This window comes from Typopeltis vanoorti, chromosome 1 (assembly GCF_054136105.1).
Source record: "Typopeltis vanoorti isolate ZY-2024b chromosome 1, IOZ_Tvanoo_1.0, whole genome shotgun sequence".
In the NCBI taxonomy this organism is placed as follows: Eukaryota; Metazoa; Arthropoda; class Arachnida; order Uropygi; family Thelyphonidae; genus Typopeltis; species Typopeltis vanoorti.
In genome coordinates, this window is record NC_143549.1 from 104186509 (window position 1) to 104199276 (window position 12768).

General features: G+C 34.8%; 1 protein-coding gene across 1 annotated transcript in view; it reads right to left on the reverse strand.

Moving 5' to 3' along the window:
• IntS8 (integrator complex subunit 8) overlaps positions 1-12768 on the reverse strand; it is a 307298-nt gene that overhangs the window by 146906 nt on the left and 147624 nt on the right. Inside the window, exon 12 of the mRNA XM_090392448.1 lies at positions 7493-7557. Coding sequence (XP_090248574.1) covers positions 7493-7557 — 65 coding nt within the window. The remainder of the gene's footprint in view (positions 1-7492; positions 7558-12768) is intronic.

The following is a 12768-nucleotide window of genomic DNA, read 5'->3' on the forward strand; positions in this document are numbered from 1 at the left end:
CGTATAAAACCAATGGTAATAACTTTAATGAATTAAAAGTACAAATATTTCATACTGAAAGTAACAGTACATCATCAGTGTAGAACAAACAGTTAAAGGAATGGAATACAAAGTACAGAACAGTAGGTGGATTACCAATTAAATTGTTGCCGTGTGCCAGAAGATTAATTAATAAAATATTATTAAATAATTCTTTAAAAATAATTATTTCACTGATGGTTGCATAAGATAAGAATCTCCCAAACTTTTGGGAGAGAGAGAGACAGTCATTTCGATTCAAATTCAGCCAATGTAAAAGGGCTTTGCAATTTTCTTTAAAAAGGCTTTCATATTAAACCTGCATCTGTGGAGAAGACAAGCTTTATCCCACTGGATATATAGTTTAGTGTCAATGCTATATTGTGCTAGACCAGACTTATGAGGTTTCATGTATTCGATATAATACTGATGTTCCTTCATTCTTTTTTTCCATAGAACGGCCTATTTGTCCAAAATATGATAAATTACATTCACATGGTATCTGGTAAACACCAGCCAATGATAGAGATGCCAGTTTGTCTTTTGTAGATGGCAACAAGTGAGAAATTTTGTTGATAGGAAAATATGTGGGAATAAGATGATACTTCTTCAAAATTCTGTTAATAGGTTCTGAGATGCCCTGAAATATAAGGGATTGGAACTTTGCGGTCTGTTGGAGAATCCTGAGGTGATGGAAGATGAAACCCACATCTGAAGATGAAACACAGATGAGGATATTGACTAATTTTACGAAGATCTGACAGAGACAATAGAAATAATACCAAAGCAAGATGTACCAATTATTGAAGGAGATTGGAATGCCAAAGTCGGAATAGATAATGATGGTTGGGAAAGTGTCATGGGAAAATATGGTTTTGAAGAAAGAATGAACAAGGTGAAAAAATGTTAGAATTGGCTGTGTACCACGAGATGATTATCTTTAACACAAGATTCCAGCAAAAGGAGTGTAGAAAATGGACGTGGTGATCAAATGATGGCAAAATCAAGAACATGATCGATATGATTAAAAGAAGATGGATAACATCAGTAACAGGAGCAGATATAGATTCGGATCATAGTTTAGTGATTGCAAACTTCAAGTTGAAATCAAAAAGAAAATATAAACTTCATCATCAGAAATGAAGAGATACAGCAAGAATAAGTGAAGCAGAAATAGGAAGAAGGTACAAAACAGTGTTAGAAGAGAAACTTAAAAGTGTAGATGGGAAAAAAAATTCGAATCTAAGAGTGAAAGGAGTAATGAAAGAAATAGAAGACACGGTTGAAGAAACAGTACCAGAAGAAGAAGAGAAGATTAAGAAGAAGTGGATTAGACAAGAAACATTGAAGTTAGTACAGGAGAAGAGAATGTTGAAGATAAGAAGGGATACATCAGAAGAAATAGAGGAGCAATATAGAAGGAAGTGTAATGAGGTGAAAAAAGCAGTCAAAATAGATAAGATGAAATGGTTCGAAGCCCAATACAATAATATAGAACAGCACAAAACTAGTGTTGTGTCCCAATTTATGATTTTTATTCTATCTAATAATTTCCGCTTATCTATGTTCTACTATTATCTATGCTCGAGATATCACCAAAATTTTTACTAATACTTAAGTTAATTCTCCCCTTAGTATCCCTAATATTTGTATTATCCTGCGCTTTTTGGGCCATTTAGTTTAAGATATTATATACAAAAACAAGGAGAAATAACTAAAATATGTCTGAAAGTGAAACTATGTTGCAGTCGTGACACTTTATCTCGTTTCTTAACACATTAATTTCCCGCGTGATTAGGTTCGTAATTTTTCAAGTGGTGCATTGGACAGCAATTTCAGACAACTGTTTTATCATTGGACAAAAGGTTTATTAAATTCCTTAACACGGTACAATTCAAATATTAGTTATTACTCAATTCAGTGCTATACTAAATATTTACAAACTGACATTAGCTTATCATAAATAATTAAGCTATGATCCTATAATGAGTATTACGATCATGCCGCCATACACATTCAACACATAAATTCATTTGACACAGACATATAAGATTAATTCACACTTTTTAACTATCCAAACTTAAGTAGATTAACTAAACCATTTACTGCACTGACACATAACTATGACATTTAAACTTTCTTATACAATATATTAGACATGCAAAATTCTCAGGACACTTAATTACTCATATAATATTAACATTAGTAAGCTTACTTTCATTATATTCTGTCATATGCTAAAGTCCTAGTATTGTTTTCTTGGTCACTTCAACAGTTCAGTATTAGAATAATGATAACTAATACAGACGAATCTTAGTTAACACGAGATATATTTTACAGTACCTTTCTTGAATTTTCCATATGGGCCTCTACCTTTTTCTGATCAAACTATCTTGGTATAACCTCTCCGACTGTTTCTCCTACGTTCCTTTTGGAATTGAACTATGCTTATGCAGTCTTAACCTCTAGTAACTTAGGACACACTTTGAATCATCTATATAATGGCTGTACAACGCGCGACGTGGACATTGATTTCTTTACTTCTTTCCCTTTTTCGTAGTTGACACTGGAGATGAAACACAAAGAATATGCTTTCTTTTCTTTGACTATATGGCATTCCTCACTTCTTACATAGGAAGTACGGAATCGAAATCCTGCTCACTTTCGTTTCTGTGTTGTGACGACAGAGATATAACCCCTATCTCGCCACTCAGGAAAACACCGTGAAATCCATACGAAAGAGCTCGCGAAGAACTCTCCTGGAACAGAACCAAAACCAAAAGCCAAAAAAAAGTCCCTCCTTCCTTTTCCTCTTGGGGGGGGGGGTTCTAACCCTTTTATACCCTCTCTCCTAACGGCATCTTCTCTAACTTCTTTTCTCTGCCCCCCTTTTTGACTTGACTTTACCGACCAATTAGGGTGGTCGGTAAAGTCATTTGATCGGTGAGCCCGTAACGAAGTCTCAATCCGGGAATTGACCCTAAGCGATTGTCTGTTGTTTTTCTTTTGCTAGCCTCTAACTTAATCCCCTTTCCAAAATTTCTCTATGAACTTACGTAATATTTTAATCTCTAGCCTCTCACATACCATCTCTTATGACTAATCCTTTTCTGTCTTATTTAATTAAATTTTCTCTTTTATATCATATTACAACATTAATATATTTTTTCTTTTTGTTAGTTAGTTCAACCTTTATATTTTATATATTTTATTGGATGCAAGAATATTCCTTTTTCTTTTAATTAATTCATCTATTATCTTTTATGAAGGTTTTTTATTTATTTATTCTTCATGTTACACCATGATAGCTGAGAATTCTACATTCTTAAGATATCAGGTGTAACACTATGGAGGTGTACAAAATAATTTTGAACTTGGAAAAAACAAAGACAATGGTATTTGGTGAGAAGAATATGAAAAAAAGATACAAGTGAATGGAACTGATAGAGAAAATGTAGAACAATTCACATATTTGGGAAGTAAAATGACATATGATTTGAACTGTAAAAAAAGAAATAAAGATCAGAATTGCAAAGGGAAGAACAAATCTGAAGGCCATGGATAACATCTGGAAAAGTAAAGTGATCAGCCTGCAAACAAAACTAAGAGTACTGAAACATGCATCTTCAGCAGTGTACTGTATGGATGTGAAATGTGGGTAATAAATAAGGAATCAAGAAAAAGAATTTTGGCATTTGAAAGAATTTGTTACAGGAAGATTCTAAGAATAGGATGGGTCCAGAAAATCACAAATGAAGAACTCTATTGGAAGATACAACCAAAGGAGAATCTAATGCAGAAGATTATACAACAGAAGCTGCAATTATTTGGATACATCTGCAGAACAAATGAGGACCGAAAGATAAAGACATTTATGTTTGGTATTATGGATGGCGTAAACAGAAGAGGCAGACCATGCAGAGAAGGGATAGACAACATAAAGGACTGGTATGGAATGGATTTACAGAAACTGCAACACTGTGCACTGGACAAAAAAAAGGTGGAAGAGGATAGCGAAGGTGGCATTGGACACCAACAGGCAGTGATTCGTGATGATGATACACCCCCAGTTATGGAGGAGCTGAGTTCTCCTGACTCAACTCCTCCATAAACTATTCTTTGACATCTGTCCTTCAACCACCCTCTAATCTAAATGCCAGATTCATATTATCCCCATTTGCTCAAATTTTTGCAAGAGTTCTATGTGGAATCCTGTCAAATGCCTTCGCAAAATTCAGCAGTATCAATGAGTAGCTATTTCCTTTATACAACTCAACTGTCACTTTATTATAAAAATAAGTAAATTATTAAGGCAAGACTTATCCTTCACAAAACCATGTTGCCCTTTATAATTATCATATTCTTGTGAACCCAGTCTTGCATTTCTTTTACCAATTTTTGCAAATTCCTTAACCACCACTCATGAGATATTAATTGGCCTATAATTTACTACTTATTTTGGAACCTTCTTTATGCAGTGGGTCTATTTTGCCTTCTTTCCACTTCACTGGCACCTTCCCAGTGCTGAGGCTTAAATTAAACAGCTTGATCAGAGCTGATAATTCTCTTGCACATTCTCAGAATACATAGGCTGATATTATCAAATACTATGGTTGTGTTTGCATTAATGTTCTGCAATATCTGAAGTATCTCCAATGCATCAACCTCTATTCTCCTATCAATGTGACACCTGGCATTGTAATATGGTGTACCTATCTAGGTACACCCATGTAAAATGATCATTCAATAACTCAGCTATTTGGTTTGCTTTTATTACTACCTACCATCAACACTTTTTTTAAAGCCATCCTTCCACAGTCATTACTCCTTTTTAAATGCCAGATAGTGAAAGAACTCTTTAGGATTTCTTTTGGCCTCATGAGCTAGCATTATCTCATAATTAGTTTTGGCCTTCCTTACCATGCACAAGCTGCCTTTCTTGTTTGCACCTTGTACTACTCATGGGCATGCCAATCACTTTTTCTTTACACTTCCTCCACAACGTTTTTTTTTTCAATGTAGTGTAGATATTGCACCTCCTGCATAATGATGCTATTCATCCATCAAGCTATATATGTGTGTGTGTGTGTGTGTGTGTGTACACACACACATTTACTTTCTCTCTCAGACTCCAAGTAGTTAAACTCTTAACTTCAAAATGAAAAGAAAACACTGAAACTAAACTTTGCTCTCTCTCTCTTCACTGGATATCACTTAAAATTGACGATAGTCTTGTGTCAGCTATCTCAGATTAGCTACTGGTGGAGACTGAACTGCCCGCTCAATCTCCAGAAGTCAGATAGGGCTAAAATGGCCTTGCCTACTCCCAATAAGGAAATCAAAGGCATTAGTGGATTTTTTTCATGATATTTATCTTAAGTCAGCATATATTCATCATCATCAAATTCTTACCATGTACCCTCAAGGGGGGGGGGGCAGAACAGAATATGAGAGTACTACATGAAAAATTTACAACATTATTAACTTCATATCTATAATTTCCCTCCAAATCAGTCTCTGTTACCTTGACAGGTAACAGAGACTGATCTGGAGGAAAATTATACTCCAACATTATCAGATTTTATATTTCTATCTTCTAAGGCACTTTTTACTGTATCAATCCACCTATATCTTGGTCTTCCTCTGGATCTTTTTCCTGCCAACCTGGCAGAGAATATTTGTTTTGCTAATCTTTCCTCTCCCTGAGATCAGCTCTGCTAACACATCCCTGGATGATGACAGTGGCAAGTTCTTTCCTAATATCCTCGTTTTTAATATGATATTGCCATTGATGCTATCTGTTCACACTACTAATCTTTCTCAGGACTCTCATATCTGCTTTCTCTAGTCTTTGGTCAAGTGTTTTAGTGGATTCTAGTTCCATCTCTCAGATTCATAAGTTAAAATTGGTTTGAATACTGTCTTGTATACAGCTAATTTAGTGTTCTGACTGGTTTCTCTCTTATTCCATATAAATTTATTCAGTTGACTTCCTACAATACCAGCTTTGTTGATTCTGTTGTCTATTTACATATTTAATTTATCACCTTTAGTAAAATTCATGACTTATTTTTCATGGTATTAACAACACCACAAACACTTTTATCAACAAAGATGTTTTATTAACGCTTATATTTCGCTGATTTTCAACTCAGCATCATCAGAGCACAACACACGAACACACATGTAAACGCGACAGTGAGTGAGTGAAACAATATAATTGCAAAAGACAAAAGATCTAAAGTCCTATTTTTTGGAGCCCTCTAATGAAAAAAAAAAAAAAAAAAAAGCAGTTATCCAGGAGTTTTTCTTAGGATAACCGTCTCCCAAATTTTTGGCTAATTTATGCAACCATATTTGTTAAAGTTGGGAGAATTCTTCAAAGCTTTGTTGACTCAAAAAATAATCTTTCAGATCTATAACGACTCCTAAATAGCACATTCGTTTTCCTCCATCTAATCCTGTGTGAAGGAGTGTCCAAAGCATGGTCTGCCAGTCCCGACTTGCCATAGTAATAGTAGCGAATGTATCTTTCATGTTCTTCCAGGCGGATGTTCACTGATCTTCCTGTTTGCCCATAATAGGCCAAGTCTCTCTCTCTCTCTCTCGGCACCTTGTCATATGCCTTTTCCAGATCTACAAAACTTAAATACAGATCTTTGTTATATTCCCATGGAACTTGCATAACTTGATTTAAATAGGCTGACAGTATAGACAAGAGATGATGGTTGCCATTTTAATGTGGAAAAGTGTAAAGTTATGCATGTTTGGATGAAAAGCTGATAAGCTGCATACCACATTGTTGGAACTGTCCTCCAGGAAATTGTTAAAGATAGAGACTTGGATTTTTTGAAGTTCTGAGGACATAATGCAAAACATGGCCAAGGCAGCTGAAGAGCATACAATAATAAGAAGAGACAAAGAAAGAACCCTAGTGACTCAACCTTAGAAGGTTGAGTCACTAGGGTTCTTGAGAATGAGGAAGTGGTTTGAAGTTGGCTGATAAGTGGAAAAGAGAGGATTTGGTAGAAAGTTACTCAAAAGGTTTTGTAGGGTTGATGCAGAGGAAATTTTTCATCAATTAGCTACAGGGATAGAACAAGAAGTCAACCCTGGAAATTTGGTTAGCAAGGGTGTATGGATGAGGTTTTTTTACTTGGAAAGTGGTGAATGAGTGCAATAGTTGCCTGCTGTGAGTGTTTGTTGTCAATGTATTCAAGGAGAGATACAACAGATATTGGACAGTGCAGGTCTCCTGTGATGAAACTTGAAACTCCATGGAAGTTCCCATGTGATAATAATTAACAAGAGCTCTAATAAACTAGCTTATTATAAAGGTGTCCATCAGAAAACTGACATTCCATTTTTAACAATATGAAATATTTATGCACTTTTCACATACTTCAATTACTGATTTCATATAAAAGGAAATGTGATAAATGGATGAACTATAAAACATAAGAACAAAAATTACCTTATGAAGTTTCTTACATATTTCTGCTGAAGAGATGTTAGTGATGAAACTGTTTGGCTGAGTGTCTATAATGAGGAAAGATATTTTAAATGCATTCAAATTATATATTTAAATGTACAGAAAAATCTGTTCAATTATATTAAAGCATTACCAACAATTTTTATACTGTTGATACTCAGAAATTATATTTTCTGAAGGGGGGGGGGGGATAATGATATAGGAGGCATTACTTTGGTACTGCTCTGCTCCTTGCATTTATTTGCTACCATAGCATGTAGACATAATGCTCAGCTAAATAATTTGAGAAGCTATTACCTTAATCACTTAATGAATACTTATTAGCTAACTTGATGAAATTTCTATTTGCTAGATAACAAGTCATGGACTCACATCTTGATGTAGGCATGGATGTAACACTGTTTACAGCTCGTAGGTCTACAACATATTTAAACTCTCCATTGTGTTTCTCTAACAAATGATATGGGCTATCCCACAAACTTTTCAGTAATCGAATAATTCCTACCTGCAAGTGTCAGTTGTTTAAACTTTTCACTATACTTAAGTGGTGGCTGAATTAACCTTGACAAAAAGCTCTGCCACATTTGATTCAGATAAATTAAATATCTCTTCAGTAAAGAACATACTAAATTTCTTGAATGACCTCCTTAAAAAATTTTAAGCACTAGCCTTATCTACCTCAGAATTATTATTTTTATTATTATTACATGACACCTCCAGGGAGTCCAATGGCTCATTGAGGGAGGGCACTTACTCTACAACTCTCTGCCTCCACCACCCAATTCACCAACTAACTACAACTACCTTCATCATCTGCACCAACGCCATCTACCACTAACCACCACCACTAGTATTTTCAGACAGTCACAAACATCCATGCCCATGGGAGGATTCGAACCCGCAACCTCTTGGCTAGAGTGGATATGCTAACCACTCAGCCAACCAGGCCGGCAATTACTGAGTGTTCTCTCAAAGTGCTTCACAAGGATCTGGATTCTTAGATGACACATCATCCTTTCAGGGATTTATGCCCAGTGGCCTGTTTTGGTTTCATTCCATCTTTTCTTCAGTTGTCCATTCCTCTATATCCTCCAACTGGGTGGAATTGGAGTATTTTTTGGGTAGTCTCAAACTGTTCATTCTTTTGAAATATTCAATCCACTTCTTTCGGTATTTGTATACTTTGTCCAATACTGAGTATTTTTACTTCTTTATGCATTTCTGTGTTTTTTTTTTTTTTTTTTTTTTGTTCCAGAGAGTTAGCATGCTGTCCTTTGCAAGAATTTCTCCAGTTTCTATTCTTTATTCTTCTGCAGTTTTTATGGTCCATGATTCACTTACGTACAGTAGAGAAGGTCTTGCCAAAACTTTATAAAGTTTTATTCTTGTATGCTTTTGAACTTGGTTAGGTTTGAAAATATTACTGATCATTCCTGTTCAGGGCCGCTCCTAGAAATTTTGCCTCCCCTTCTCCCTTATTTTTCGTATAATTTATGCTAACTTTGCCGCTCCGTGCAAATGCATGTCTTGCACCGTCGGTAGAGCCGGCCCTGTTCCTGTTATCTTCAGAAAGTTTAAAATTTTGATATCACTGTCAACTTCTTTTGTATGTGATACAGCACATCCAAGCAGTTAATTTGTTCTAAAACTTTATTTTCAAATATGATTTCACTTCTGACACTAGAGATGGTCTTTTAAAAGCCACTATTTTTGTTTTGTCTGTTGATATTTGCATTCCAAATTTTTTAGAAATTATGTTAAAGGAGTTTATTGATCTTTGGAGTTCATCTTCACTTCTTGCTATGATTATCTGGTCATCTGCAAACAAAAGGGTAGTAAGTATAGTTCCACGACCTAGTTTAAATGCTGGTTTTATATTTTTCTTCCATTTCTTTACTATTTCATCTATATAGATATTAAAAAGAGTGGTGACATTGGGCATCATTGACGGACCCCCCCCCCCTTTCTGTTCACTGATTTCCATTCTGTAACTTTTTCATTGATTCTTCGGATATTTGGTTATTTTGATACATGTTAGTTATTTCAGCAAGCAGTTGAATTGGAATGTTTAGATTCTTAAGTATGGTTCACAGTTTGTTCCTTAAGATTATGTCAATGGCTTTCTGATAATCTACAAAGGCTATGTGCATCTCTATGTTGAATTTGTAATATTTTTCCATTAAGATTTTTAACGTAAAAGCTGGGTCAATGAATGATTATCTTTTTTGGAAGGCATTTTGTTCTTCACAAAGCTTATCTTCTACATGTGATTTAAGTTTTGAAGTTAATATATATGCATAGAACTTATAATGACTATTTAGGAGACTTATTCCTCTGTAGTTTTCAAAGTTGCATTTATTCCAGTATATAAAAAAGGCTTTTTTATATACTGGAATAATAATTGCCTTATTCAAACTTTCTTGGCTGTCAGATATTGTTAAATAATTATAAAAGTTGTTTGATGAATAAGATGCCTGCATATTTAATAAGTTCTATATCTATTTCATCTTTTTCAGAGGATTTTCTTGATTTGCTTTGCTGTTTGTTAGATTTCTTGTTTCTTGTAATGCTATTTCTTTCACTGTATAGTCAGTAGTCAGATTCATTACCATCTTGCCATAAGTTTTGGAAGAAGTCCAGCCAAGTTTTCTCTTTGATTATTTGAAGTTTTACTTTTTTTTTTTTTTTTTTAAACTTGCTTATTCATATTTCTTAGAATTTTGGCCTCTTTATTGTAGGATCTTTTTCAAATTTGCTATGAAGTTAACCTATGTTTCTCTATTCTTTTTCCGGCATGCTTTTTTTGTATTTATAATTAATTTCTGCTTCTAGTGATTTTGTGTTTATTCATTGTTTATATTGGCTCTGAAGTAATGTTGGATTCAATATCCATTTAATTTGAATAATTTTACATTGCCAAAGTGAATCCTTTTGGCTCTTTATTTTCAGTAATTCTTGGTGCCTTTCATAATGTGACACTTTTTTTTTTGGCAACTCGTACAGTAAAGTATAAGTTCTGAATCACTCCAACCTGAGTATTTACATTCTGGGTATTGACCCCTCCCCCCATAATGTATAACATCATACATCTCCTAGGAGATGTATTTTACATTATGGAAAATACTAAAGATGGTGATTGGAGCTTACTCCACCTTTACTACGAGTTGCCCCTGTCATGAAAGTTTTGCTTATGCTTGTACCTGCTGAAACTTTTATAGTTTCTATATATTTGGCACGAAACTCTTGCAGTTTCTTTACTCGGCTCTGAAGTAATGTCGGATTCAATATCCACTTAATTTGAATAATAGTTTATATGCCTTTTTATTGTAATAAATTTAGTTTAATCCTTTATCCAAGTGTGAACAAACAAAGTTTGCGCCTGAAAATATCTTCAGGACTGGGGTAAGGTAGTACCACCGGGCAACTCGTAGCAAAGGTGGACCAAGCTAACATCGCTCCTATCTCAGTATCGCCCATTGCCTGGTGTTGTACTACCTTACCCCAGTCCTGAAGATGTGAGCAAACTTTGTTTGCTTAAACTTGGATAAAGGATTAAACTAAAATTATTATAATTAGAAGAAACACACGTATAAACCACGGCGAAAATTATTTAATTGTAAATATTTCATCCTAAGTATCTTAGGACATCATCAGTACAGTATTTAAACAAAATTAGGAATAACATACAGTAGGGTGCATGATTACAATAGAATCTCATGAAAACGTGCATAACGTGCTAAAGTAGTAAAAAAAAAAAAAATGTTAATTATTTAACACAATTTTGTATGATAATTTCCCATACTTTAGGAATAGTAAGAACGTCGTTGCGGTTTAGGTTTGGTCTGTGTAATAGGGTTTCAGAACTTTCTTTGTATAAACGTTCATGTTTAAATAAAGATCTATGTAAAAGTTTAGCCTTTTCCCAATGGATCCTATGGTTTGGATTTTCAATTCCGCGTTGAGAGAGGCCAGATTTCTGCGGTTTAAGAAGACGAATGTGGTCTTGATGTTCCGAGATGCGTTTCTGAACAGACCTACCTGTCTGTCCAAAGTAAGATAATTTGCATGAGCATGGAATCTCATAAACACCAGGTAACATCAAGGGTGAGAATTTGTCCTTAGAAGTTAATAAGTTGTAAATTTGGTTGATAGGTTTGTAAGTAGTGGCAAAATTGTATTTCTTCATAATTTTAGAAAGACGTTCTGAGATGCCTTTAACGTAAGGTATGGGAATCCTATGCACTTCTTCCTGTCTGGTTTGATGTATGCAGAAGTGATTGATGATTTTTTGAGTTGTTTTGGGATTATATCCATTTAGGATGGCTGTATTTTTGATAACTTCTAATTCCTGGCTTAAAGATTCTTCAGAGGAGCAGAATTTGTGTGCTCTGGAAACTAGTGATTTAATAATGCCAGATTTCTGAGATGGATGATGAGCAGAAGAATTGTGAATGTAGCGACCTGAGAATGTATGCTTGCGAAAGACGGACGTGTCAATGGAACCGTCTTCTTTTCTTTGGATGTGTAAATCCAAGAAAGAGATACCCTGTGGAGATTCTTTTTCTAACGTAAAGTTGATGCGATGATGAAGAAGGTTAATTTTATCTAGAAACAGTTGTAATTCAGGTTCGGGATGATTCCAGACTGCAAATACGTCATCGACATATCTTAGCCAAATTTTTGGTTTGGGTTCAAAAGTGAATATTTTTTCCTCAAGGTGTTCTAGAAACAAATTTGCTAGGTTTGGTGATAAAGGAGATCCCATTGCTGTTCCTTCCTCTTGCTTGTAAATTTGACCTTTCCAGGTGAAGTAACCTGATGCAATAACAAACTTGAACAATTCAACTATATCAGACGGAAATTTTTGAGTTAGTAATTCTACTGTTTCTTTATGGGGAATGTTTGTGAAGAGGGAGACAATGTCGAAGCTGATTAATAAGCAAATTTGTTTCTAGAACACCGGAAAAAATATTCACTTTTGAACCCAAACCAAAAATTTGGCTAAGATATGTCGATGACGTATTTGCAGTCTGGAATCATCCCAAACCTGAATTACAACTGTTTCTAGATAAAATTAACCTTCTTCATCATCGCATCAACTTTATGTTAGAAAAAGAATCTCCACAGGGTATCTCTTTCTTGGATTTACACATCCAAAGAAAAGAAGACGGTTCCATCGCCACGTCCGTCTTTCGCAAGCCTACATTCTCAGGTCGCTACATTCACAATTCTTCTGCTCATCATCATCCATCTCAGAA